Source organism: Aspergillus welwitschiae (genome assembly GCF_003344945.1).
Source record: "Aspergillus welwitschiae strain CBS 139.54b unplaced genomic scaffold BDQ94scaffold_68, whole genome shotgun sequence".
NCBI classification, from domain to species: Eukaryota; Fungi; Ascomycota; class Eurotiomycetes; order Eurotiales; family Aspergillaceae; genus Aspergillus; species Aspergillus welwitschiae.
Genome location: NW_020798762.1, coordinates 16,920 through 42,384, shown reverse-complemented (window position 1 = coordinate 42,384; position 25,465 = coordinate 16,920). Strand labels below are relative to the sequence as shown.

Below are 25,465 nucleotides of genomic sequence, written 5' to 3'. Positions count from 1 at the left end.
AATGACCATTCAAAATGGGTTTCCTCAACTCTCCTAGCACGATCACTCGATCCATGCGATGTCTCTCAGCTGCAAGGATGGTCGCCCCGCTCGCTCTTCCAAGCTTCCGTTGCCCTGGTGATATCCACGCTCTCCAGGCGCTGCTGTTCGTCAGCGCAGACCGATTACGACGGCAGTTTAGGCGCCCGTATCCAAGGTGATTTCATAAGAAGTGCCTGGGGCGGATCTGATCGGTTCCGTTCACTTTATCACCTGCCATTATTCAGTGTTTGACGCTCTGTGTGTGCGTCTGTGGTGTGGATCGCAACCTTTGTTTATAAGGAAGCTCGAGTGCCGCATCCGAGGTTCTACTCCGTTTCTTCAACCGTGATCCGATCGCTTGGTTTCCGCGATAAATTCCTCCAGATCTCTGACATACTTGGTTTGTTTACTGGTACTACCAGGCAACCAACTGCCTCCTGTGGATAGTAAGTGGCATTCCCCATCACCCCGGATCTGGAACTGTGTGGGCAATGCAGACGTGCTAACCGTGGAACCCGTTACCTTTAGGAATCCATAAACCAGTGCTATCTACGTGCCTTCAGTTGAGGTCATCTCAACAGCTGGTGCAGTAACCACACGGATACCTGAAGAACTATACTGTGCCACTGCAACGTTTGATCATCGGATACTATGCACAATTGAGTGACGAGCAGATAATCATGAACAACTCGTCGCGGATGTATGTGCCGGCGCACAACCAGGAAGAGGAGCCGCCGGCATATGATACGTACGAGGACCCATACTTTACCGAACATGAATCTCCTCCGGCAGCATCTCGTGCGCATGGAGCTACTATGCGCTTGCTGCCAACCAGCACGATTGTAGAAAGCGATTTGAGTGCCGATACAGGAGTTAGCTCAGAGTACCACTACGGGGATCCTTTTGTCGATGACGGAGAGTAAGTAATAGCCATTCTTTCATTTTACCTTATCACACTAAGCTATGGCTTCTGGCATTCCGATGACTCTGTTTGGTATCTGCCCTACGGCGTGGAGCTCCATACCAATTCTCCCCTTGTTGACATGGTCAATGCTGTTGAAATAGCTGTCTGGGGAAAGCTCAGGCCTGGTGACTGAGAAATATCCAGTCTTTTTGCATGCCGTGATTTCCCTAGCAAACACTGTCTTCGCTTTTCTGCGTATAACTGGGATGTCTTCGGACATCCGGCACAACTGCTTTCAATATGATCTACGAAATGATGGTTATGAAGCGGTCTGCTAACTCGCGTGCTCAAAACAACCGCAGAAGTGAACGCCAGCGATACTATCCCTATGAACCAACCGAATCTCCTTCACGACCTGTATCGAGTCTGGGAAACGTACCGACCATCCCCCCGCCAGCAGCATCAACGGTAGATGTTCCACACTATACCTCTCGTCCGGGCTCTCCCACACGGCCTTGGTCGCCTAACCGTGTCGGGAACTGGGCCAGACCTCCAGCTCCCCCTTCAGTCGCAAGCTCGCAATATGAACGTGCAGATCTCAATGGTAGTCCACGACCGGGCACCCCCAGCTCAAGATATGGGGGGAGCCCTCGCCGTCCGTTGCCCCCAGCACCGCTTTTTTCAGCCCCGGGTGGACATGATGCAAACATCCCAATCAATGATGCAGGCGACGATGATGTATTCGGTGGTGGTGGGCGGACAATTGACCCTAACAATCGAGCCAGTATGCAGTCTTTTATGAGCGAGTCTACGATTATAACAGATGAGAAGGATGCCATGTCGAAAGTTGACTTGGACGATGAAATGGAAGAAACAGATGAAATGGTCGACCCTAACATACATTATGGTCCAGCTCCAGAAAAGCAGAGCCGCCGAGGTGTTCGTGAGGCGCAGATGTCAACCAAAGAAGTCCAACTGATCAACGGTGAACTGATCTTGGAATGCAAGATCCCAACTATCCTGCACTCTTTCTTGCCTCGTCGTGATGACCGAGAATTCACCCATATGCGATACACTGCAGTGACCTGTGACCCCGACGACTTCACGCAGCGAGGCTACAAGCTGCGCCAACAGATTGGCAGTACTATGCGTGAGACTGAGCTGTTGATTTGTATCACAATGTATAACGAGGATGAGATCGGCTTCACTCGGACTATGCATGGTGTGATGCAGAATATCACCCACCTTTGCTCGCGATCCAAGTCCCGTACCTGGGGTAAGGATGGTTGGAAGAAGATTGTGGTCTGCATCATCGCCGACGGTCGTAAGAAGGTGCACCCGCGGACCCTCAATGCTTTGGCGGCTTTGGGTGTCTACCAGGAAGGTATCGCCAAGAACGTTGTCAACCAGAAGCAGGTCAACGCGCACGTCTACGAATACACGACGCAGGTATCGCTCGATCCCGACTTGAAGTTCAAGGGCGCTGAGAAGGGCATCATGCCGTGCCAGGTGCTCTTCTGTTTGAAAGAACACAACAAGAAGAAATTGAACTCACACCGTTGGTTCTTCAACGCTTTTGGCCGAGCACTACAGCCGAACATTTGCATCCTGCTCGATGTGGGTACCAAACCTGCGCCTACCGCACTCTACCACCTCTGGAAAGCGTTCGACCAGAACTCGAACGTCGCGGGAGCGGCTGGTGAAATCAAGGCGGGCAAAGGCAAGGGTATGCTCGGTCTTCTGAACCCTCTGGTTGCCAGTCAGAACTTCGAGTATAAGATGTCCAACATTCTGGACAAGCCGTTGGAGTCTGTCTTCGGTTACATTACTGTGCTTCCTGGAGCGCTCAGTGCGTATCGGTTCTTCGCACTGCAGAACGACGCCGAGGGTAATGGCCCTCTGAACCAGTACTTCAAGGGAGAAACTCTACACGGACAAGATGCAGATGTGTTCACAGCCAACATGTACCTAGCAGAAGATCGTATCCTCTGCTGGGAGTTAGTTGCCAAGAGGGAAGAGCGCTGGGTCTTGAAGTTCGTGAAGAGTGCTGTTGGTGAAACTGACGTCCCAGGTAAGCCATGAAGACGAGCGATAGATGTAATTCCGCTAACAGCCCTTGCTAGACTCAATTCCCGAGTTCATCTCACAGAGAAGACGTTGGTTGAACGGTGCCTTCTTCGCGGCCGTGTACTCTATCGTCAATGCCAAGCAACTCTGGAAAACGGACCACTCACTACCTCGGAAGATTCTCCTTCAAATTGAGGGTGCTTACCAATTCATGCAATTGATCTTCACGTACTTTGGCTTGGTAGGTTTTGGATACCCAGCAATCCAAGAAAACCTCGCTGACATTCCACTCACTACTCAGGCAAACTTCTACCTGGTATTCTACTTTATCGCTGGCTCACTTACCGACGATAAAATTGATCCGTTTGGTCACCATATCGGCAAATACATATTCGTGATCCTGAGATACGCCTGTATTCTGGTGATGTGTCTGCAGTTCATCATTTCAATGGGTAATCGACCGCAAGGGTGAGTAGTCCATACAAGGCAGTCCCATGAACAGCTGGCTAACCCCAACCCTTGCAGTGCCAAAAAGCTATATCTGTCCGGCATCATCGTGTATTCGATCATCATGTTCTACACGATCTTCTGCACCATGTATCTTGTGGTGATCGAAATTCTAGCACGAACGGGCGCCGATACATCCCTGGAAGTGAGCGACGGCCTATTCGTCAACATCGTCATGTCCCTCCTCTCAACAGTGGGCTTATACTTCTACGCCTCCTTCCTCTACCTCGATCCCTGGCATATGTTCACCTCCTCAGCAGCCTACTTCATCATGTTACCCAGCTACATTTGCACCCTCCAGGTCTACGCCTTCTGCAACACGCACGACGTCTCTTGGGGAACAAAAGGTGACAACGTCCTGAACATGGACCTGGGAGCCGCGCGAGTCGTCAACGGCACAACCGTGCAAATCGAAATGCCCTCCGAACAACTCGACATCGACAGCGGCTACGACGCTGCGCTCCGCAACCTCCGCGACCGCGTCGAAGTCCCCGAAACCCCCATCACCGAGAGCCAAATGCAAGAAGACTACTACCGCGCCGTCCGTACATACATGGTCTCCATCTGGATGGTAGCGAACGTCATTCTGGCCATGGCCATCTCAGAAGTCTATGGTCCGGATGCGGGCGGTACGAACATCTACCTCGCTATCATTCTGTGGTCCGTGGTGGTGTTGGCCCTTATTCGTGTCATTGGTTCCACGACGTATGCGATCTTGCTTGTCGTGCAGAAGATCGTCGAGGGCAAGACCAAGTTCGATGCGGGCAACTTGGCGAATATGAGCCATGTTTCTGGCTCGAGTGGTGGGAGGAGTAGTACTGCGCTTAAGTACGGTGGTGGGGTTAGTTTCAAGGATAAGTTTGCTGAGGCGAAGTGGTCCGCTAAGAGGGTGGCGGGTAAGGCTATGTTTTGGAGGAAGTGATTGATCTAAATTCTATCGGTATACCCCCTCTATGTCTATCTCATTGTCCAGGTCTGGCTCCCTTGCTGGTGGTGAGATAGGTTTGTTTGGAGTTCTTTTGTCTATGTTTCCTTTTCCTTCACCTTTTCTTACGACCTTATTTATGATGTATGATTGGGATTTTTCATGTATGTATTTATGCTTCGTTATGATTGATGGATATAATGGATTGTAAATGATCGGTCAATTTATGATTGATATCGGATTTCACTTCAATTTTTCTCCCACCCAGCTATGCTTAACTCAGAGCATAGATCTAGTAGAGGTCTGCTCTGCTCCCTTTAGAATACCATCAACCAACGCACCAGCAGCCAGAGTTTCCTCATCCTTGAAATGCTTTCCGACCAACTGCAACGCAATGGGCGCACCTTCGTACCGTTCCGGACCGGTATACTTGCTCCATTCGCGCTGATCAACTTCGTCTCGAGGCTTATATGACTTATGCTCGCTGGTCAACTGATCCAGCTGCGGATTCACGCTCAGACCAGATGGGAATACTACGGCCGGCTGGTCCAAGATATTCCAGACAGCCGTGTAGTTCCAGTAGTGGGATTCGCCGAGAACGGAGGCAACGCCCGCGTATGCGGGACAGAGGATGAAGTCCACGCCTCTGGATTTCATCAAGGCGTGGTATTCGTCTCGGTATACGTCGCGCTGGACATTTAGTTCCCAGGATTCGGCCATGGTGAGGGGGGTAGGACTGCTGTAGTTGAAGGCCCAGGCTGTCAGAGGAAGAATGGGTTCGCCCGTTTGGGCGATGAGTTTGCGCTGGCTGAGGGCTCCGTCGGGGAAGTACATGGCGGACTAGGGTTTTGTGATCAGTATGGGTATGATTAAAGTGGTATTGCTTGATTGGCGTGACGTACGATGATGTCCCAGCCGTGCTTGTGCTTGTATGGTTCCCAGTCGATGACCTTGATGCCCGCTGCTTGGAGCTTGGCTTTGGCGTGTTTGAGGGCCCGGGTTACGGGGGGATGGGGGCGGACGACTCTGGTTTTTGATTTGTTAGTTGCCGTATGCATTGGTGTGACGATATTGGCTTACCCGTCATCCCACATGATGGCTACAGTCATGCCTTTGGTAGGCTTGGCCCTCTTCCATGGGACCGGAGCCAAGGACGTCTCGATATCCCAGGGCTCTTGGTCGATGATGGCCTGCTGGAAGAGGTCCATGTCTTCCACGCTCTGGCTAGCAAGAGGCCCGATTACGCCGCGAATGGATTCGTGACCGTCCTTGGGTGCCTTTGCACCTGACATTGGGTTGCGAAGGGCTGTTGGGCGGAACCCATAGGAGCCACAGAATGCAGCGGGGCATCGGATTGAGCCTCCAATGTCTGTGCCGATACCTAGGGGAGCGCATTTGAAGCCGGTCGAAGCGCCTTCACCACCTGAGGAACCCCCAGCACTGAGCGTGCGGTTGTAAGGGTTTAGCGTCTTTCCGGTGAGGTTATTGCTGCAGCAGAGGTGCTTCATGTATTTATTAGCTACGCAAGGTCATTGCCTGCAAGGTGGGCATATAGACATACCATGAGAGATTGCGGCTGGTTGGTTCGTACATGGAAGACGGCGCCAGCCTTTTCGAGACATTGTAGTATGAGGGCGTCTTCTGTTGCAACATCGTCCACCCTAGTGTTATCAGTTTCTGGCTTTGATACTGTATTTGAAGAAGAACGGGGCCATACCAGGCCACATAGCCGGCATTACATGTGAGGCCCTTGACCCCAACATGCTCCTTGACGCTTATCGGGACACCATGCTGTGAGTTATTAGTCTATAGGTTGTACGGCACCGCTGATAAGGAAGTCCCACCAAAGGCCCAACTAGCTTTCCGGTTCGCCTATAATACTCATCTAATTCCTTGGCTCGCCCAATTGCTCGGTCGGTTAGGAACTCTGTGGCGAAGTTAAGCTGACAACAAGGATCAGTTGCACCGAAACCCGGACAAGATATAGTTAAGCATTACCAGTTGATGGCCCAATACGGATCGCTTGAGGAAGGCTACGACCACCTCCTCTGCCGTGAGCTTTCCAGCCCCCATGTTCTGCACTAGGGTAGCGGCAGACATGTCGGTTATACTGAGCTCTCTCGCCGAGAGAAGGCCGCTTTTGCGGGGAAAGTCCTCCACATTCTTCAGGTCGGCCGAGGGTAGCTTATGTGCGGGGAGTAGCCATTGTTTGGGGATCGATTGTTGGAGAATGTCCTTGGCCTTTTGGGCCTGGGATTCCCATGAGAGTGACATAGTGTAAGATGCTCACGAGCGCTAGGGTCGAGTTTGAGTGATGGAGGAAATGTGACTGGCATGGGAAAGGTGGGGAGTGCGCACAGTTTAAAACCGGCAGTCAAGAGCACTAATGGTTTCCATGACAAGGCAGATGAGGAGTCGGGACACTGTCTACATCTCGGAATCGGAATGCAGACCAATAATGATCTACAGAAGGCCTTTGTTGGAGTACCCTATATGCATCTAGCTGCGCTGCAGGTCTTAGCTCCAGGGAGGAGATACGCCTCGGGTGGAGATCCTCTTATCTTTCTGGTCGCGAGTACTTGCCTATCAAGAGGCCTGGCGCTTATCGGCAATTGGCAAAGTCCGCTGAATGGCGTTCCTGTGCCGACATCGCCTAGTTATTTTCGGTGTCACTATTTAACCATTGGCCGTCAGTACCGGAGGGGATCTGCTAGGAATGGCGGATGGAACCAGAAGCACAGCCGAAGGTTTGAACGACCAGGCGGAATATGTTCCGCGTACTAGTTGGGGGCGAGAGATTGACTTCACATCTCATCAATGGTACTCGGGCCAGCAACGAAGGAGATTGACAATCATTCGAGTGAATAAGAATGAAGCGGAGGAAGAGAAGCATTCAAAGATGGGATGTTTCTAAAACTAAGTAGTAGCAGCCAGGTCAGATGACCCAGCCTCCTCGTGACATTCGCCATCTTCATCTTCATCTTCATTTCCCCTTCGCCTTTTTTTTTTGTTTGTACCTCTTACTTCAAGTTCTTTTGTTTCCCTCTCCTTATTTCCATTTTCCGTTTGTCCTCTATCCACAGCAAGTCAATTCTTCACATAATGTCCCGCATATCACCTGACACTTCTCAGACATTTCAGTCTGTGAACTCAGTTCTGTTTCCACTGCCGGCCTTCCCAGAGCAATCGCCTCCGGGTGGGCCATCTCCGGCTGAATCGTGGTAGAATGGATCCCGTATGCGTGGAAACATTCGTTGATGGTCTTACTCAACTTAAGGAAACTCGGTACTGAGCAATCGGACACCATTACATGAACCGATGCGAGCGCCTTGTGCTGGTTTAGGCGCCAGATATGTAGCTCGTGGACCGATAGAACACCGGGAATCTGCGAAGCGTCCAATGGTGAGAATTAGTCGATGACTGGAGCTTGTATGTGGCCTACCTTCTCTAGATCATGCTTCACATCCTCAAGGTCGACTCCATTAGGCGCGCTTTCCAGCAGGATGATTCCACATCGCCGCACTATCACAGGGTTCAGCATCCATGGATCAAACAACATGAAAGGACATACCCAGTGGAACAGAAGACAGCATTATCATAATGGATATTCCCATGCTTGTGCCAGGATCCGCATAGTATCTTCCTCCATAGTGAGCGAGCCATATGACCAAGGCCGCTGCCATCACTCCAAGGTTATTGGCCGCATCGCCTATAACATGGATCAAGACCCCCAGCATCCCTAGGTCATGTCCGTGAGAGGCTGCATGAGCCCCATTTGAAAGGTGTTTGTGATCATTGTGCTACAGGGTAGGAGGTCAGCCAGCTGAAAGCTCTATAGTCTGCTCAAGTACTAACGTTAGGACTTCCTGGTCGTTCCGGTCCTGTAATGTCATCTGTCGTCGACACGGGAAGCTCTTCGAGAGCCCCTGAACTAGGTTCATGGCCGTGATCATGATGGTGATGCTCTGTAAAACAGTTACCGGGGCCGCCTCACTAGCTGTTGAAGCCGGGATTACCGTGGAGAAACGTGGCGCTGATAAGGTTCAGGGTCAGTCCGATGGCTCCCATTATGAACATGAGCTTAGGATTCTCAACACCTGTTGCACATTAACTGGATGAAGTTGACAGTCAAATGGAGTACCAACGCTGAAGCGTGATGAATCGCTCAATGGACTGTAGGAAAATACTGATCCCGAGCGCGAAGAGTAGGACCCCATTGAAGAAGGCACCCAGCAACTGGGCTCGTTGCCAACCGAAGGCTAGGGCTTTCGGCGATTCATCTGCTTCTGAGACCTGGAGCTTGATCTCAGTATCTGTTGCAACGTTTCGAACAGTGTCGTGGGCTACCTTGAGAGCAACGAGCGCGACAACAAACCCGACCAGGTCGTTCAGCTAGATTTATCAGTGACTACTCTGCAACACTGGGCCGCACATACATAATGGAAAGCATCGGCCACCAAAGCAATGGAATGCGTGTAAAAGCCAACTACCGTACGGTCGCATTAGCCAGGCTTGCAATGAAGTGGGCTGCAGATGTATAGAGGGGAGACTACCTGAAATCTCAGCCACAAAGAATGCTGAGGAGATGACAACCACCACCGTCAACCGCGTGGCGCGTGATATTTTGAGCACCATGATACTGAAATCCCTCAGATGAGGATGAGACAAAGCCCAGACGACCTTTTGCTGTAGAAGTACTCGAGGCCAGGTGTGAGGCTACCGGCTTATTACCCCTTACATTAGAATCGGGCCGGGTTGGAATGCGAAGAACTTTCCAAAACCAGGCTGACGGAGCATATTGCGAGGACCCCTTCTGGTGTGCCTATACCAAGGCAAACATGTTGCTCTCAAGTCTCTACACTGCTGGTGAGTTGTTGTGCCATCCAGCTCCGACATGCTCACACCATTACCTATGTCACACATCATATGCAGCTGACGTACCAACCTCGGTATTTTAATGCATATTGGTGACACTTCTATTGTAGACGCTGCTTAGGTTGATTTTTCTCTGCCGGCTTCTCATCTATTAGGGATTTGCTACAAACCATGCTGTGACAAACATGAAGGATTGCTATTCATTATCTCATGACTGAATATTTACTAACACTTCACTATGCAGCGATCTCATCCACCAAGCCATCTAGTTCCCTCTGCCAGTTCCTGTGCCTCGAAATTTGCCAAATGAACTGGTCGACGAATCCCTTGCTCTCGCGACTAATATTGGACGATACTTGCAGCAGCTCCGCGGGTGCACCATGGGCAGTCACCACTCCGTAGCTTTCTTTCACTTGACCATTCGAGGCATATTTGACCGCGTCTAGGTTGATTTGCTTCCGGATAAAGTCCACCGCTTCGTTGACACCAGCAATAGGCTTCAAGTGCGCAAAGGACTCGGAAATCCAGTGCTTAGCGATGCCGTTCTTCGCCAGCACACTAACGTGCTTTCCGCCGGGGACAAAAGTCGCGTCAAAGAGCGTGGAACGCATTCCTGGGAAATGATGGTCGGGGATCACCTTCTCTCCTGATTCGGAGGTGACACCCTGGCGCTGGGATCCAATGGTGAATACAAATGCATTCTGCTTCTGCAACGCACTCTTCATGTCCCTGTATGAGTTGAGGTCGAAGCCATCCGCGATCAGGATGGCAACTCGGCGGGTAGCAATTTGTGCGCTGTCAGAAAGGTAGTCGAATTGGCTCAAGCCCTTCGACGTTTTTCCGTCGTTCTCCTTTGGTGCCTTGGTCGGCGTGTTGCCTCCAACATTCTTCGCAACCGTCTTCGCCAGCTGGAGGTCAACGACAGCCAGTCGTTCTGAGAGGCGCTTATACACGATCTCCTCGTCGCAATGATCCAATTCGAAGGAGAATGCCTTGGAGACGTGAAGCTTTTCTATGGGGCTGAGGGAGTTGTAGAACAGTTGGGCCTGGTTGAAATGCTCGCTAAATTTGTCTGACAGTGCACGCGCTTTCACACCCCGCTGCTTTTCAGGGTAGGTCGCAAATCCTCCATGAGCCGGAGAGGTTGGGGGATTCGCATCGAACCTGTTCGGCCAATAGTTCACTTTGCCCTTTGTGATGCGGTGTCTCATTTGACCATCCCGGTTGACCAGACTCATATACGGACACACGGGACGGTTAATTGGCAGTTCTTGCCAGTTAGGGCCCAAGCGAGAGATCTGTGTATCGAAGTAGGAGAAATTGCGGCCCACGAGAAGGGGATCGTCCGAGAAGTCAATACCGGGCACAATATGACTTGTGCAGAAAGCCACTTGCTCGGTTTGGGGGAAGTACTCGTCAACGTTGCGATTCAGCTCCAATTGTCCAATGTACTGGATTGGCACAAGCTCCTCCGGCCAGATCTTGGTTGCATCCTGGATATCGAACTCAAAGTCATCCTTCTTCTCTTCTGGAATCACCTGAATGCCGAACTTCCACCTGGGGTATTGGCCTGCCTCAATGGCATCCATCAGATCCTTCCGATGGAAGTCAGGATCTTGACCTGCAATCTTCAGCGCTTCGTCCCAAACGAGGGAATGAACACCGAGCTCCGGGGTGAAATGGAACTTGACAAAGTGCCGCTGTCCCTTGGCATTCACAAGGCAGTAGGTATTGACACCGAAGCCTTGCATCATACGGTACGAACGAGGGATAGCACGATCCGACATAACCTAGCAACTCAATTAGCCAGTGACCCAGGGAATAAAATAAACACAGCAAACTCACCCACTGCTGCATATGAGTAGTCTCCGAATGCATGTATTGGAAATCCCAAAAGTTATTATGAGCACTCTGTCCCTGAGGAATCTCATTATGAGGCTCCGGCTTCACCGAATGAATAACATCAGGGAACTTGATAGCATCCTGAATAAAGAAAACAGGAATATTATTCCCAACAATATCCCAGTTGCCTTCCGCAGTGTACATCTTCACCGCGAAGCCACGAACATCACGCACAGTATCCGCACTCCCACGACTACCCTGAACAGTAGAAAAGCGAACAAAGACGGGAGTTTCGCGCTCTGTGTCAGTCAAGACACCCGCAGAGGAAAGTTCCGGAATAGCCTGATGAAGCTTGAAGGTTCCGAAGGCTCCAGCGCCACGGGCATGCACGACTCGTTCGGGAATCCGTTCGTGGTCGAAGCGCATAATCTGCACCACCGATCAATACTCTAGCAGAGGGGACTACTATAGAAAGGAAGTGTATCATACCTTCTCCCTCGCGATCGGATCCTCCAGTAGCGAGGGACCATTATGCTGCGCATCGACAACGCGAAGCCAATGGTCCGGATCCGATATCTTAATTCCATAGTCTGTGGTCATGGGTTGAACGCCGGACAGCTGAACTGTATCTCGGGCGAGATCATCATGTTTGGTGGCCATATTGAACTGTTCGCTAGCCATTATGAAAGCATGTATTCCAATTTGTCACACTCTGGTACAGATACACTGATGATGAGAAGAAGTAGTAGTACTCCCAAAGAAGATGTCTGCGAGTACTACTACTATCTATTTATCTATATACTCATCCCGACCAACCCGGCCAGAAACCCAATGGCAGCTCTCTATTTCTAAGCACTGGTAATTCTAGAGTCGATCAGGGGACAGTCTGGACCGGAACCATGATGCAACGCTGTTCTTGCAGAGTCGATGGCCCACTGAAATTGGTCAGAACTGCTGAATCCATGATGTCAGTGATGTGCACTAAAGTCCCACTCCCTGCACTACTACAGGGTCCATCGCAGAGGAGGGGGTTGCTTTGGCTATGATCCTTGGCCAATGGCAATGTATCATTGAGAGCATGACAGGAGCCCTGAGGGTGGAGAACTCAAATGATGTCCCTGAAAGACTTGTTTGTTGAGTTCCTGGTAGATCGCGGTGGTTGGGAGTGGATGACGTCATGTTATAGCTTCTCTCAATCACTTATTGTTAGTGAAGACTACAACACAACCTATGCTGTGGAAATGATAAGAAATGCAAACTGTGTATTCATGTTCATCAATTCAAGCTCTATGGTCTGTAAATGCAACTGTAGCTGTAACTGAAAGTGTATACACGTATGTATCAAAGTATATATGCAACGAAGAACCCAGCAACCATCTACAAACAATACTCTAATAAAGCAAAGAAGAGGATGAAAGAGGATCACATATTATCCTCCGACCAACGACTCCTCGCCTTCACATACGCATCATGTTCACTCTTCCCATGATCCGCATCCATCCCGACCCCCAACCCACGCTCCACCCACATCTTACTCCCCATTTCCGAAAGACGCGACAATGCTCTCGCGAACGCGAACCGCTCCTCATCACCACTGAAAATCGACGTGGTTTTGAGCGCTTGCATCGACAATCCCAGATCGTCCATCATCATGCGCATCGCGTCGGAGAGATCAGCGCCGTTGTCGTCGCTGCCGTCCTTGAGGGTGCCTTTGACGTCGTCGGCCGAGAGGAAGAGGTTGGTGAGGGGGACTTCGGTGGTGAGGACGAGTTTTGCCTGTGATTCATACTGTTAGTCCATGGGATTGGGTGATTGTTGGGGTCAACGTTGTGGGGTAAACGCACCCTACTCTCATACACAGCATCAATGAAAGTAATGAACCGTCTAGCCAGATCTCTCTGGGTGAGATTCATGCCCGGCACATCGGTGATGATGAATGCCTCGTAATTCCGGACGAGTTCCAGGTAATCCGCTGCGCCGGTGGCGCTGCCGATGAGCTGCTGGAAGCTGAATTTGGCGGCTTTGCCGCTGGCCAGGGGCACATGGATCTTGCGACCCCAGACTTCTTGGGTGGCGGGGTGCGGGGGGTCGTTGATGGGGTCGCCCAGGAAATCGAACCATTTCTGGGCGTGTTGGTCGGCGTCTGGGCCGAGTGGGTGGTGGTAGACGGCTGCTGGGGGACGGGGAATCTTGCGATAGTCGGTGGGGGAGTTGAGGTTGATGACGTCGAGGGCGGTCTTGAGGAGGTTGATGCAGGGAATGAAGGATTCGCGTTGGATGCCGTTCTTGTAGAGGTCGTCGGGGTGGCGGTTGGAGGTGGTGACGAGGAGGACGCCGTGGGACATGAGGGATCCGAGGAGTCTGTTGAACTGTTTGTGAGAAGTGGTTGTAGTGTGGGTGAGGCTGGTTTAGTGAACTACCTTCGGAGAATCATCGCATCTGCAACATCTGTGCACTGGAACTCATCGAAACACAGCACACTCGAGCCCTCTGCGATGGAAGCCGCCACGAGAGGCAGCGCATCGAAGTCGTTGCCGTATTTCATCTTGACGACATGCATGCGCTTGTGCACATCCTGCATGAAGTTGTGGAAGTGGATGCGCGTTTTGGTCTTGATGTTGGGTGGGAGAGTCTCATAGAACAGGTCCATGAGCATGGTCTTGCCGCATCCTACGTCGCCGTACATGTATAGTCCCTTGGGGAGGGCTTCGGGGATCGTGAGTTCCTGCTTCGCGTTGCGTCCGAACAGCGAGCCGAAGAACGACTTGGGCTTGGGGTCGAGGGATTCGACGCTTGGCTGGACGACCGGCGGGGGGTTGTAGGATCTCAGTCGTTCGTACAGGTCCTGCAGTTGCTCAATGATCTCTGTTCATAGCAATTGAAGCATGTCAGCCTCTGTAATTCGAAATAGGCCATCAATTCAGTCCCTCCCCTCTATGGGAAGGACTTCCGCTCTACCGGAGACAACCAATTCACATGGGAATACAACGTACGTCTCTGATACGGATCATCTCGCAAGCGACCCTGCTGTACACGAGCATCATACTCGGCCAACGGACCACCCTGCATCCCAGCTGCAGCGTCGGCCTCCACAGCCTTCCCCTCGGCGGCTGTCGCAAAGCGGCGCGCATACTGGCCCTGCGACAACCGCACATCCACAGTATCGCAGACCGGTACCCGGTGAGCTGTCACCGAGGGGCGATAGCGAGAGTTGTTCGCGCCATGAGCACCCCGTCTATACTCCCTGGCGCCAGGCCGGCGAGTGCCCCGAGGAACGGCACGCAAAAGAGGGCCCCGAGCCCTCAGTGCGCCGGGCAAATAGTCCGCGCAGAGCTTCGCTGAAGATCCGCTCATGGACGTTGTGTATGACGGAAACAGTCTAGGAAAGTTGGTGTATCTGATCAAATGTGCGTGCGTTGCGACAAAGTCGAGGAGACTTAAACCCGAGGTTGTTCGGTCGGCAAATACTCGGCGAATGAGACGGTCAAGTGCGGCGCCCACGCGGTCAAGAAGCGGGGACAGGCAAGTGGACACTAGAGAGGGCAACAGGAATGCAAGCGCTGACAAGTATATACAGGTCGACTCGAGTCAACGGGTCGAATGCAAGTATGCAGGTGAGAAAGAAAGTCCTCTGAAGAGCCCCGATATTGACCGGAAGAGCAGAACTCCGCGGCGAAAAGGAACCGAAGCAACGAGAAAAGGCACTCCGATGCCAGTCATGTGACTCGGAGGGCGGCAACTGATCGGCCCCCAGATCTAGAGCCGACAACGCCTTAATTGGCCGAGTGGATCATTTGTTTATTGCGCGACCGGTGGTTGGTTCCTACCATGTGTTCTACTGGGCCCCAAAAAGCAGATGGTAAACGGTAGGTAGGTGTCGTAGCCTACGGCTAGAATATATATGCAAGAGAAGACTTATGTACAAAAGACAATAGCACATCACAGTAACAGGGTATGGAGGGTAAACAATCAGCCATGGCCCACACAACAGAATAGTGCAGCTTCAAAAACAAAGAAAGGGTACATGATGGCGTAAACGTTTCAGACATGTCATTCTTGTCAAAGCATCAACCTCGTGATTCAATAACAACCGCTCAGAGGCTGATGACCAGAGACAACAGGAAAAATAACCATAACACCGGGACACCCGATGCACCTCCACAAACGGGTGCAATATTCGGACAACAAAAGAAACTGATAAAAATGACAGACAGATCTATCGGGATATAGACGGAGGGTGATAAAATAACGCTTCTATGCAAGTCCAACATATAGTGTGAGCTTGGAGTTCCGCTGGATCGCCGTGTCCAGGTCGCTGTCCGTGGCCAGATCAACGTACGTCCCGGACGGTTCGTCCTTGTACTGAACCATGATCTCATCCTGAATCTTCAGGCGGTCCATGAGCTTCTCCTTGAGCTGTTGAAGGCTGATGTCGTTCGGGACCCGAATTGCAATGAGGTCGTCCTGGAAGAAAACCTTAACTTTCATGGCACCGCCACTCGACGTCGACACCTGTGTTAACGAGCTAGGTTGACGGTTCATCGGGGGTGGCCCGCCATTGGAGAGTGACAGGGAGGGTTGACCGCGCTGGTGTGAGTTGCGCTCTGTGTGAACAGCGATCGGTGCCTGCGATGACTGGCGCGACACACTCCGCGACGGCTCATTGGCCGAAGAATGATGCGAGCCACCAGAGAACCGCGTCTCTTCGCCAAATGCGTTCGGGTCGATTTCAAAGTCACCAGCGCGAGGGGCGAATAACTGACGGACCAGTTGGCAGCGAGAGATATGAGGCGGCATAGCCAAGAGTTTCTTGATGTATTCATCCAGATTCTGTCGGCGGCCGTTGGAGATGGCGTCCGTGACATGGGTGACTGGTCCGGGCATATACGGCAGAGTGCGCGGCTTTCCACGGTTACCCGCTTCCTCCTCAAATTGAGTCAAAAGTGCGATTTGGAAATCGTAGAAGTCGTGGTAGTAGCGGGCCAATTCCCAGCAGCGACCGTCCTCCATTTTGGCCTCGATAATGTACCAGTATTTGTCGTTGTCGAAGCAGTACCGGGGAATAGACGCCGCGATGGGCGCCATCAATGACTGATGATAACTTTGCTGCGACTGGTGCGAAACTTGTTGCACAAGAGAACCTTTACTGGCATTGCGAGTGTGGTAGCCCTATCGCACGGAAGGTTAGGGCGACGGTCCTCAAAAGAGTCGCGGATGCGGGGAAAAGAGAAAACATTGATGACTTACCTGAGACTGGCCATTCTGACTCATTTGACTCTGACGCCCGATAGACATCTTGTCCATGCTCGACGTGACGGACTGCATTGACGAGCCACCAGCGGAGTCGATCTTGCCGAGCGTGATGCTGCTGTTCTTGTATTCGGCCGTCATCTTCTTCCATTCTTCCACCTTCGGCACGCCGGCACGCCTCACAGCTTCGAGGGGATCGGTGACCGCTTGACCTGTCTGCATATCGCGAAGTTCGAGGAAGGAGACGGGAATGAGACCTGGGCCACCCAGGCGACCGATAGGTTTGGCGACAAACCATTCCTGGTTCGACTGGGCGATAACAATAATGGCCTCGCCAGCTTTGGCGTCTAGTTCGTCCGGTCGCTCGGCCTGGAAGTCATACTGAACGATGCCATAGACCATGGCGCTCGAACCCTTCCCCAACTGCGACATCCTGGGTTGAAAACTATTGCGGGAGGAATTGCTGATGAAGTCTGTACCTGGGAAGGCAGCTCGATCGGAGAAGCCTGAGTCGTGCGGCTCTTTCTTCTTATGATGATCCACCGATCCGGCGCTGTGTCTCTCGTTTTTGCCAATCACTTCGAAGAAGGACACTGGAACCAACCCCCTCGCACTAGGGATGAGCGGATTGCACGCTTCGTACCAGTCCAAATCGTCCTCCCTGCTGATAACGTGAAAGAAGTCTCCCTTGCTGAAGGCGAGTTCCTGCGAGTTCCCGGGTTCCGGTTGGTAATCGTAGAGCGCTTTGATAACCTACGCGCAGCACAGGGATGTGGTCAACAACGGGTTGCCAAGGACGGGCTGCTCGACTAATGTCGGCGAACGAGGACGAATAACACGCAGGGAAATCAATTACAACAGACAAACAACCCAAAAATGTTTCTTTTTAGGGATGCGACTATAGAAGAAAGGAGGGGTAAAGGCAGGGGGGAAAGAGGGGAGGGTGGGATCAACCAGGGATTTGAAAGGCAAATAAATGGAAAGAGTGAAAATAGAATTGAATATCGGGAGGGATGGGGAGAAATAAAATTAAAATTGCAAAGAAAAAGAAGAATGCGAAATAGAAGAAGAAAAAGAAAATTGAAGGGGAGAATTAAAAGAAAGGAAAGGGTGTAACACACCTTCTTTGGCGGAAGGATGGCGATGGCGGACTTTGGAGTAATAGAAAGGTGGTGGTGACTATGGTGACTGAGATGGTGGTGGTGGTGGGGTTTGGGATCTTTCTCCCCTTTGAGAGAGCGTCGAATGGCCTAATTAATTGGCGGTGTTGGAGATTAGTCCAGAGCCGATGGATTGCGCGCGGCAATAATGATCATTCCAAGTCAAAAGAAAAAGGAAGGGCCACAAGTCATCAATCAAGGTGCTAATTTTTCGGGGAGGGCGCTCGGAACAAGCGACAATCGAGATAAACGAGGGGCGGGAAAACGAGGGGTTTTGCTTGCAGGGCGGTTTTGCCAGCTTGGAAACAACGTACCTTCATTATTAGTCTGCTAATTCTCCTTCCGGCGAAACTAAATAAATGAACGTCGGAATGAATGAATGAATAATACTCCCTAGGCAGGTTAACCTAGCCAGGCCGTGCCCACAGGTGGTCGGGAACGCCAGATCAGCCGCCGAGGCAAGGCAAGACGTAAGTACGGGGACGAGTAGGGTTTGGTTTGAGCGAGGCCTGCAGCAGACAAGATCTGATCATCCACTTTATGCCCGTAACAGCCACCCCGGTCCAGGCGTATCACTGTAAACTCGGAAGTTCTTGTCGGCGATGATGCGATGTGTTGGAATACAAAGAAATCGAAAGAATAAGAGAATGGGCGGCAATCCCGGGAAGCAGCTGATGAGAGACGAATGAGGCAAAAGGGGACAGGGTAAGTGAGGGAAAAAAAAATAATAATAAAACAAAAACTTTAAATCTGAACAATGAAGGAGCGTTTTGAGGTGATACAGTAGAAAGGACAGTAACAGACCAAATAGCCTGGAGTTTTGATAGGGAGGGAGAGAGGGACAAGAGGGAGTGTCAATGGATGAAATAGAGCGGACGGCTGTCAGCGGCGATATGTTGTTATAGTAAAGAAAAATTAGAGTAACTCCCTAGGCGCTGGCTGCAAGTAACCCAGACAAGTGTGACAGTGCAGTGGCCTCCTAACTTCTGCTTGTCTTTCTTTGCCTATTTTTCGCCCTCAAACGAGCAGGACTACCACGGACGAGCCTGGTATGGGGAGTTCTGGATTGCGACGACTGGGACAGAAAAAAAGTGGCCCGCTTTCCTTTTGGTGTTTCCCCCCGCCCCTGAGGATGGATGGGAATAGGATGGGTGCGCTGGAGTGGTTCAGTGGGCGGACAATGACGAGGATCCACGCGTGACAGCTCGGCGGAAGGTTCCAGGGTTGCAGTGTTCTGGAAGGCCCTCCCCCCAGCAGAAGGGATTCAATATTTTATTTCTTTGAGTTACCAGTTAGTGCGGCTGCTCCTTGCGACACACCCGGTTATGCAGTCGGACGATAGTAAGTTGGCGGGGATGATGACGATGATAATGGTGGTGGTGGGTTTGTGGTGGGAGAGGCAAGAAGTAAGTAGTCGGTCGAGTCAAAGGCACAGCGATAGGAGAATAATGGGCCGTCCTGACTCCTACCACCACTCTGCGGGAGCACTTGGTGGCTGTGACCCAGACGAAGGAGAGGCGAATAAGTGGATTGGGTGGATTAGTGGCCGGATGGCATGGACCGTCGTGGGGTGTGAAGGATGGAAGCCGTCGAGAAATCGAACTGCTGGTTCAACTGTGGCGGGTACTCCAGCACCCTCGTCCCGGTTGGTTGGTTCCCGACCTGCGAATTGGAGATGGGGGAGGTTAGTATGGCGTTGGTTTGTCCTCGTGGCAGTAATGTACTCGAGGAAGGATCAAAAAAAGGGTTATAAGCGGGTATAAAACCAGATGACTGGGATTAAAGGAGGTGGTGGTGAAAAAGTGAAAAAAGGCAGACCGCGATACTTCATCAGCCGGTCGAAGACACATACTTACCAACAAAGGAAGGCAATGTCCGATTCGTAGCAGATCGTGATAGACGTTGGACTGGCTGGCTGGGCTTTTTTTCTGCTCGGATCGCCTGGTCCTTGAAGCTAGTGCGTCTATTTCTTCACTTTCTTTTTTTAAACCTAGACTAACGGAGAAAATGACGACAAACTCAAACTGCTTGGTTGAAAGGTGATTGTGATTGTGATAGTGATGGGGGCAAATCATCCATGAGGAATATCGAAAGATGCAAGCCAAAAAAGAGCGGTTCAGAAGGAGACAAGATAATGATATTATAACCCAACGCTGCCTCAATACATACATCAATCAAAAGAATCCCAACAATCAAAACCCAAAATCTACAGAGCACACCCTATCCAGACACACAAACCCAAGATTTGAGAGATTTTTCATTTTCCTTTTCTCACGCACCAATGTCAAATCCTTCAGCTTCGACGCCAAAGCAGGTGGTTGTGTGCCTAAAAATCCTTTATTTAGTCGATTCACCAGTCAACCAGCAGACCGGGAGCTGCTCCCCGGCCGTCTGCATGGATGCACCGCGTAAGGTATGACGGTCAATGTCCACCCTGGTTGGCTGCTAAAGGACTAGAATACTTAGCTGAGACTCCTTAGTTCGTTTCTGCTTCCAGCCCTGCTGGTAGTGTCATCCCTGACTCTTTTCCCTCTTCTTGTTAGTTAGTTAGTTACTTGGTGATTTTATTCCTTGATTATGATTTTCCCCTTTCCCTTTAGTTTGTTAGACTACAGTGGGTTCATTCACTTCCCTTCCCTTTTCACTTTTCACCCCCCTGGGCGCAGTTGGGCAGCAGTGAACCCACCCCCCTTCCCATTCATTCCCTTTCCCCCCGTCGCATTAAACCGGGAGTGGTATAGAAGGCCGGCACCGTCCAGCTGGAAACCCGCCCGATCGATAGACGATAAGAATCAGCCGAACAGACTAGGAAACCAAACAACCATGGCTCGCATCCTGTGTGTGTGTCCCAGATTCTGCAGGAGACAGTACGTACTGTGTATGGGCCACAAGTGGCCCCGGTCCAGCGTACCTGAGTTGCGACGGACAAGGCAGGAATGGTCATTGGGCTGCTCGGGTGGGCAAGGAAAAAGGTGTGTGTGGGTTCCCACCGAGTTTGCCCATCCACACACAACCCACCACACACACCACACACCACACTCGTGTGGTCTGTGTGCGCTTCCTTTTAATTAACGGAGGGCTGCCAACTGCCGGGTGATTCAGGTGTCAACTAGTTTTAAATAACTAGTTTGTAGCCAATTCTATAGGTATCTAGACTTGTTCGATAATCGTAGCTGAGTTAAATTAACCCGGACGACTTCATAATCTTATTTTTACTAAGCGGAGAAGGGGGAAGTGGAAAAGAACGGACTGCTCCCAATTTTTAAATATTTCCTAATTTACCCTTCTCCTGGGCAATCACTTTCCTCGTTTCGATGTACCTCCGAGCCTGAAACTCTGCAAAGGAGCTCGGACGGGGAAAAAAGGTACTTAGGCTGGGAGCGCATCCATGGTTGCATGCCTGGATTTTACCCAATTCAGTCACCCAACGCAGCTCTACATTTGCTACACAATTTCCAATCTGTTTGGATCGGCAAAGGGTCTCTTCTCTATTTAGTCTACATGGAGGATTATCGGGTCTGAAAGAGAACCCCCCGGAGTTCCGCCTCAAGATGGATTAGTTTGGATCCCAACCATACTGTAACCCAAATGCTAGTTGGCAAGGCAGAGGTATATCTCCGCACTTTTTTTCTTCCAATATGACCGAGGCTGCAAGGGACGACTGAGCTCTTTCGAAGCGCTAAGCCTTGGACTGGTAATTTTTCAAAGGTCAAGTACTTCACATGCAGCCTCAAATATTCATTTTCGTATCTACGAAAGCAGATATAGTATGCACGCGATCTTTCGCTCATTCAGTACCTACAGTGGCATACCACAGCTGCAGAGTATGACATGGATTTTCCAAGGCAATTCCTCTACTACATAATCATCTAGATCCATAACCTAAGTCACTTCTTAAAACCTTGTACACCCTGCACCTCATCCACATTCACAGACACACCACCCTTGCAGGTAAGTAGTACTTGACCAGACAGCTCAGTCACTGCACCCAGTCAAATCCCTAACCGGGCTTAAATCCAGACTGCCGTCCGCATAAGGTTATTGCTCGTATATGCGAGTATAAGAACAAGAAAAAGGAAAAGAAGGAAAACTAATGCGGAGATGGAAAAGCTGAAGTGAACGCCACACCACACAATAGAATTTCAGTCTATCCCTCTACCGTTAGTAGCCGACAGAGATAAAGCTAGCTACTTACTAACTAGATACAGTAGTCGAGGCACGCTGCAGCAGCTTAACTACACAAAGTACTTACTATAGAAGTTTCTAAGGAGATAGCTGGAACGAATAAGCGCACCACTGATCTATCATTCGCCACTCGGGATGTGGGTGGATAAAATTGATCGATCCATCGAGCCCACCAGCCAGCTAAGTGCAGTACAAAGTCCTTTGTAGCTGAGCTAAAACACACAAGCTGATTGTACTTTGTGCCACACAGCCCATAAATGTGAATGTGAAGCACGATCCATAAATCATGATCCGATGTACTATTGTGTGTAGCGAATCAACCTGAACCCCGCACCACCGTAATAAAAGTACTACTACTACTACAACTCAACTATAATCACCATGTTTCAGTCAACAGTACTATAGACCATGAAACAGAGGATGAAACAAAACCTCATTCGACGAATCCAACAACACCTACCACCCTAAAACATATGCCGTCTTCAGCCTCGTGCAGATGCCCATATCGCCCTGCAAATCTGATATATCATTCTCCAGACGTCATATGCACCATCCCCTTCCCTTCCCCTTCTCCAGTTTAAATCAAGTCAGGAAGTAGTAGTAAGTAACTAATATTACTAGTACCTCATACGTTATCCGGGGGACACTGACTCGCGATGATCGAAATCGATCTACAGCAGATCATCAACGGAAACGCAAGATGCGCCCACCGTCGGGTTTGATTTCCGTCTCGTCTTGTCTTGTCTTCCAAGCTTTGCCACCACCGGATAACGGTTATCTAGTACCTAAGGACCTACTTAGGTTGGAAAGTATATGCGTAGTCACGACTACAGTATAGTTAGTGTGAGAGTACTAGTGGGAAGAACCAAAGTACGGGTCTAGACCGGTGGGGAGGGGACTATTTAGGACGGGGGGGGAGATCGAGATCGACTCGTCAGATGAATTAAACTGTGTTCAGCATAGTGCCATGTATGTACGAGGGTAGACAGACAGATAGTAGATACATACATGGTTATTGTTGACTTATCACTGTAGATCTTCCTCTAACGGTCAACTTGCTTTATTCATGTAACTTGACCTCATCTCACTTGTTGATGAATTGCGGGGTATCTACTTCTCGACTCTTTGGCTTACCCCTCATTGTGGGTCGATTGGGGTGGTGTGTCCTGTTGGATACATAATGTTTGGATGGATGGATGTGTCTGATGTTTAAGGTAGTGGTATGATGCTATTGGATTGAGGGGAGGTTATAAGGTTAAGAGGGGATGAAATTCGCGCACTGGGTATGGTAATAATGAATGACGGTTTCTGATCCCCTACTGGATAGACAGACTATGTATCATTTGTCGCCGTGGTGGGTCCAATGGGCTGCTGCCCATACTTGATATGTTTTGAAATTCACAATGATCATTGTATTGAAGCTGCGCTACCGAAATATTATCAGACAAACGTTACACGCCTTCCCTTATACCCACTTCTGCCTTCCATCCATCGACTTTTTATTCTGTGTACAACCAATCCTCCTCAAGCCAAAATGGGTATAGATCGCAAGCGGTTAATGCAGGACGCCTCTAATGCCGGGAGCAAGGAAACAGAATGAACAGAACTCCAAGCGCCCTGAAGAAACGAACAGAATAGGGAAAGCTAGGGTGTGCTAGAAATATCCAGAATGGTGAAGAGGGAGTCGGAAGGTGAAAGTGAAACCGCAGGTTGCAAAGAGGAAAGAAAAAGAAAGTAAGAGCGAGAGATACAGAACTTAGATCTGTCCCTTGATATCGACAATTCGGTGGGCCTCGGCCTTGGCTCCTTCGAAAAGTTGGCCGGCCCTGCCACCCGTAAGCAGTCTCACCACGCCATCTTTCTCTTGGAGGAGGTCCTCCGAAGTATGGTCCAAAATAAAGCGTGCGCTCTGCTCGTCGGACTCGAAACCAAGTTCTTCAGTAATAAAACGGATGTTTACATCGGGTTTGTATCTGTGTTGCCAAAGTTAGCGGGCGTCACATGTATAGTCTGCACAAATACTTACGCTTTACAAATTGCTGCGAGTGCAGAAAGTCGCTCACGATCCACGAACATGTCCATTAGATAAGCACCCATATTCGGGGTATCGAGATAAAGCTGGAAGAAACGGTGATAGTTCCCAAGAGCAAGAGCGGAACGGACATCCAACGCATGTTTCACAGCAAGATCCCGTTTGTCTGCTGCAGTTAGATCGGCCAAGGCATCGTTCATGGCCGTCCAGTTGCGGGTATGGATGAAGTAGAGGATACGATAGGCCTTGAACTCCGTAGGATGACCGCCAAGTTGCTGTGCGTACAACGCTCGTAGCTGAGTCTGGCACTGATTATACTCACCAAGGTCACCTTTCTCTAGGGCAATCCGGGCATGGATTTCATAGACGCTGACAGTGAATTCGTTCCTGATATGCTGCACAGTCAAATCTTGACGGAGGGATTTGAACTGGTCACAAATATAGCCATAGTTGTTGTCCTTTTTCCATTTCTTCTTCAGTAGGTCTAATGTTTTCATCAAGACCGGCAAGGGACGGACGGTATCCGGATTCGGTGCAGAAGTCAGGCGGAAGTAATTCTTCTCGAGCTCCTGGCACCTTCCGACAACAGGGCCTTGGTTTGCATTGGGGGTCGGTGATGCACCGCGGGAAGAGGGTGAAGATCCATGTCGTCCTTGTGCGTCCTCGAAACGTTTCCTCCGCATCTCCAGATTAGCTTTTGACTTACTTGGGTTCTTACTGTCCATCTTCTGCCGCTTGTCTGTGGAAGGATAAGTGACTCGGTCTTCAAAGGCATTCTGGTTGTTAGTTTGTCTCCATGGTGGACAGCTGCTCGCGTCTCCGTGGTACTCCACCGATTTCCTCTTTTTCGATAGGTCGACCAATGGGGTGCTAGACTTCTTCGGCGAAAGTGTCCCAAATGCGGCCCAAGTCGAGACACCCGGGCTGGCGAGCACCCTATTGCGGTCATTTTGAACCATGACCTGCGGCAGAGGCAGGGTTTCCCAGTCGATCTTGTCAAGCATGTTACCCTCTGCTGCCTCTGTGATGACCGACTTGAGTTTCGCCTCCATCTCACTCCGTTCGACCCCGGAAAGGCGGTTTTCGGGCGCAAAGCTGCGTTGCACATATTTGCGGACAGCTTCTGGGAATTCTACTCGTTTGCGGGTGGCGGCATCGGTAGACGTCGTCGGGGTTGTAGGTGAAGGACCGGGGTTCGTGGCTTTTGTGGGCGCGATACTACGGCGTGCTTGCACTGGGATATAAGCTGGGGCCACTACTGCCACGTTAGTCAAGTCTGAACAAAGATCACGCGCGGGAAGAGAAGCATACCATGGCCAGAGTGAATTGAGGTGGTAGCGGTGGCTGAAGCCGCAACACGCCACGGTGGGATGCCGGAGCTCATGATGAAGAAATGATGATCTAAATTAAGGACCAGTGCAAAAAGAGACAATAAAGAAATGCGAAGAGTGATGATAATCAGAAAAGAGAGGTATTAACTACGGATGATTTGTTTCGGGCCAGTCAGAACATATTCCTACACCAACAGAGCCGAGTAGGTATCACTGAATGTAAGAGAAAAGTGAGATCGGTCGGTCTGTTTCTAAGGGGACAAGAGACAAGATGATATGCAAGTATCCACAGGGGTTCGTTCTCCAGGCTTTGGGGTGAGAGAATAACGATAATGAGCGGAGAGAGAGGGAGACTCGCTTAGTTGA

General features: G+C 50.6%; 10 protein-coding genes across 10 annotated transcripts; 3 read left to right on the top strand and 7 right to left on the bottom strand.

Annotated features, from left to right (window-relative positions):
- Positions 1-167: 167 nt before the first annotated feature.
- Positions 168-4,594, top strand: chsB (chitin synthase class II). The gene is made up of 6 exons (XM_026768311.1): positions 168-467; positions 550-940; positions 1,288-2,996; positions 3,049-3,233; positions 3,294-3,460; positions 3,518-4,594. The coding sequence occupies exons 2-6, from the start codon at positions 702-704 to the stop codon at positions 4,419-4,421; spliced, it is 3,204 nt and encodes a 1,067-aa protein (XP_026620151.1). The 5' UTR covers positions 168-467; positions 550-701; the 3' UTR covers positions 4,422-4,594.
- On the bottom strand, positions 4,563-6,736 carry BDQ94DRAFT_119797 (amidase signature domain-containing protein). Its single transcript, XM_026763742.1, has 7 exons — positions 6,423-6,736; positions 6,269-6,367; positions 6,142-6,215; positions 5,986-6,085; positions 5,505-5,926; positions 5,327-5,450; positions 4,563-5,264 (listed from the first exon to the last, which is right to left on the bottom strand). Exons 1-7 carry the CDS (start codon positions 6,696-6,698, stop codon positions 4,704-4,706), a joined length of 1,656 nt encoding a protein of 551 aa, XP_026620150.1. The 5' UTR covers positions 6,699-6,736; the 3' UTR covers positions 4,563-4,703.
- A 109-nt stretch (positions 6,737-6,845) lies between these two features.
- On the bottom strand, positions 6,846-7,380 carry BDQ94DRAFT_119785 (uncharacterized protein). Its single transcript, XM_026763741.1, has 3 exons — positions 7,155-7,380; positions 7,008-7,096; positions 6,846-6,927 (listed from the first exon to the last, which is right to left on the bottom strand). Exons 1-2 carry the CDS (start codon positions 7,315-7,317, stop codon positions 7,011-7,013), a joined length of 249 nt encoding a protein of 82 aa, XP_026620149.1. The 5' UTR covers positions 7,318-7,380; the 3' UTR covers positions 6,846-6,927; positions 7,008-7,010.
- A 73-nt stretch (positions 7,381-7,453) lies between these two features.
- Positions 7,454-11,822, bottom strand: BDQ94DRAFT_185191 (putative di-, tri-valent inorganic cation transporter; the record flags this gene model as incomplete). The annotated part of the gene is made up of 10 exons (XM_026774821.1): positions 7,454-7,809; positions 7,867-7,946; positions 7,996-8,224; positions 8,280-8,389; positions 8,441-8,521; positions 8,570-8,717; positions 8,772-8,816; positions 9,713-11,089; positions 11,145-11,570; positions 11,631-11,822. 10 exons carry the CDS (start codon positions 11,820-11,822, stop codon positions 7,498-7,500), a joined length of 3,000 nt encoding a protein of 999 aa, XP_026620148.1. The 3' UTR covers positions 7,454-7,497.
- Positions 11,823-12,399: 577 nt separating this feature from the next.
- Positions 12,400-14,788, bottom strand: BDQ94DRAFT_119734 (AFG1 family ATPase). The gene is made up of 4 exons (XM_026763740.1): positions 14,135-14,788; positions 13,562-14,006; positions 12,986-13,502; positions 12,400-12,917 (listed from the first exon to the last, which is right to left on the bottom strand). The coding sequence occupies exons 1-4, from the start codon at positions 14,493-14,495 to the stop codon at positions 12,564-12,566; spliced, it is 1,677 nt and encodes a 558-aa protein (XP_026620147.1). The 5' UTR covers positions 14,496-14,788; the 3' UTR covers positions 12,400-12,563.
- A 607-nt stretch (positions 14,789-15,395) lies between these two features.
- On the bottom strand, positions 15,396-16,823 carry BDQ94DRAFT_175887 (phosphatidylinositol-3-phosphate-binding protein BEM1; the record flags this gene model as incomplete). Its single annotated transcript, XM_026772578.1, has 2 exons — positions 15,396-16,310; positions 16,389-16,823. 2 exons carry the CDS (start codon positions 16,821-16,823, stop codon positions 15,396-15,398), a joined length of 1,350 nt encoding a protein of 449 aa, XP_026620146.1.
- Positions 16,824-18,999: 2,176 nt separating this feature from the next.
- Positions 19,000-19,314, top strand: BDQ94DRAFT_163892 (uncharacterized protein; the record flags this gene model as incomplete). The annotated part of the gene is made up of 1 exon (XM_026769835.1): positions 19,000-19,314. One exon carries the CDS (start codon positions 19,000-19,002, stop codon positions 19,312-19,314), a length of 315 nt encoding a protein of 104 aa, XP_026620145.1.
- A 27-nt stretch (positions 19,315-19,341) lies between these two features.
- BDQ94DRAFT_154490 (uncharacterized protein) lies at positions 19,342-19,693 on the bottom strand. Its single transcript, XM_026768309.1, has 2 exons — positions 19,571-19,693; positions 19,342-19,514 (listed from the first exon to the last, which is right to left on the bottom strand). The coding sequence occupies exons 1-2, from the start codon at positions 19,624-19,626 to the stop codon at positions 19,382-19,384; spliced, it is 189 nt and encodes a 62-aa protein (XP_026620144.1). The 5' UTR covers positions 19,627-19,693; the 3' UTR covers positions 19,342-19,381.
- Positions 19,694-20,123: 430 nt separating this feature from the next.
- BDQ94DRAFT_154489 (uncharacterized protein) lies at positions 20,124-21,158 on the top strand (the record flags this gene model as incomplete). Its single annotated transcript, XM_026768308.1, has 1 exon — positions 20,124-21,158. A coding segment is annotated over exon 1 (491 nt), but the record flags the coding sequence as incomplete, so codon positions are not given.
- Positions 21,159-23,040: 1,882 nt separating this feature from the next.
- BDQ94DRAFT_154488 (SAC3/GANP domain protein) lies at positions 23,041-25,459 on the bottom strand. Its single transcript, XM_026768307.1, has 3 exons — positions 25,080-25,459; positions 23,763-25,023; positions 23,041-23,709 (listed from the first exon to the last, which is right to left on the bottom strand). Exons 1-3 carry the CDS (start codon positions 25,150-25,152, stop codon positions 23,493-23,495), a joined length of 1,551 nt encoding a protein of 516 aa, XP_026620142.1. The 5' UTR covers positions 25,153-25,459; the 3' UTR covers positions 23,041-23,492.
- Positions 25,460-25,465: the final 6 nt, after the last annotated feature.